Source organism: Neopelma chrysocephalum, unplaced genomic scaffold (genome assembly GCF_003984885.1).
Source record: "Neopelma chrysocephalum unplaced genomic scaffold, ASM398488v2 Primary Assembly neopelma1_94438, whole genome shotgun sequence".
Taxonomy (NCBI): Eukaryota; Metazoa; Chordata; class Aves; order Passeriformes; family Pipridae; genus Neopelma; species Neopelma chrysocephalum.
Genome location: NW_020923145.1, coordinates 1 through 516, shown reverse-complemented (window position 1 = coordinate 516; position 516 = coordinate 1). Strand labels below are relative to the sequence as shown.

Here is a 516-nt window from a genome sequence, read left to right as displayed (position 1 = left end):
GGGTTGTTGGTGTTTGGGTTGTTGGTTGGGTTGATGGGTTGTTGGTGTTTGGGTTGTTGGTGGTTGAGTTGATGGTGGTTGGGTTGTTGATGGTTGGGTTGTTGGTGGTTGGGCAGTTGGGTTGTTGGTGGTTGGGTTGATGGTGGTTGGGTTGACGGTGGTTGAGTAGTTGCTGGGTGGGTGGGTTGGCACACGGACAGCGACCAGAGGGACGGACGGACAGGGTGGGACCGCAGTGCCCCAACAGTGCCCCCATGATGCCCCGACAGTGCCCCAGCAGTGCCCCGGTGGTGCCCCAACGGTGCCCCGACAGTGCCCCAGTAGTGCCCCAGCGGTGCCCCCACACACCTGATGATGGTGGGGAAGAGCTCCCCGGTGAAGATGTAGGCGCAGTTGAAGGAGGCGGCCAAGGATCCCTTCCCCACCACGGCGAAGGCCATTCGCAGCGTCGGCAGCTCTGGGGGCCACGGGGGGGTCTCACCCTCCGCCCTCCCACCCTCCACATCCTTCTCCCCC

General features: G+C 63.2%; 1 protein-coding gene across 1 annotated transcript in view; it reads right to left on the bottom strand.

The window, feature by feature from the left end:
* Positions 1 to 510, bottom strand: part of LOC113980499 (solute carrier family 22 member 6-B-like) — a 1,767-nt gene extending 1,257 nt beyond the window's left edge. The window contains exon 1 of the mRNA XM_027707726.1: positions 349 to 510. Within this exon, the coding sequence (XP_027563527.1) occupies positions 349 to 440 (92 nt within the window). The 5' untranslated portion in view covers positions 441 to 510. The remainder of the gene's footprint in view (positions 1 to 348) is intronic.
* Between the last annotated feature and the right edge of the window lie 6 nt (positions 511 to 516).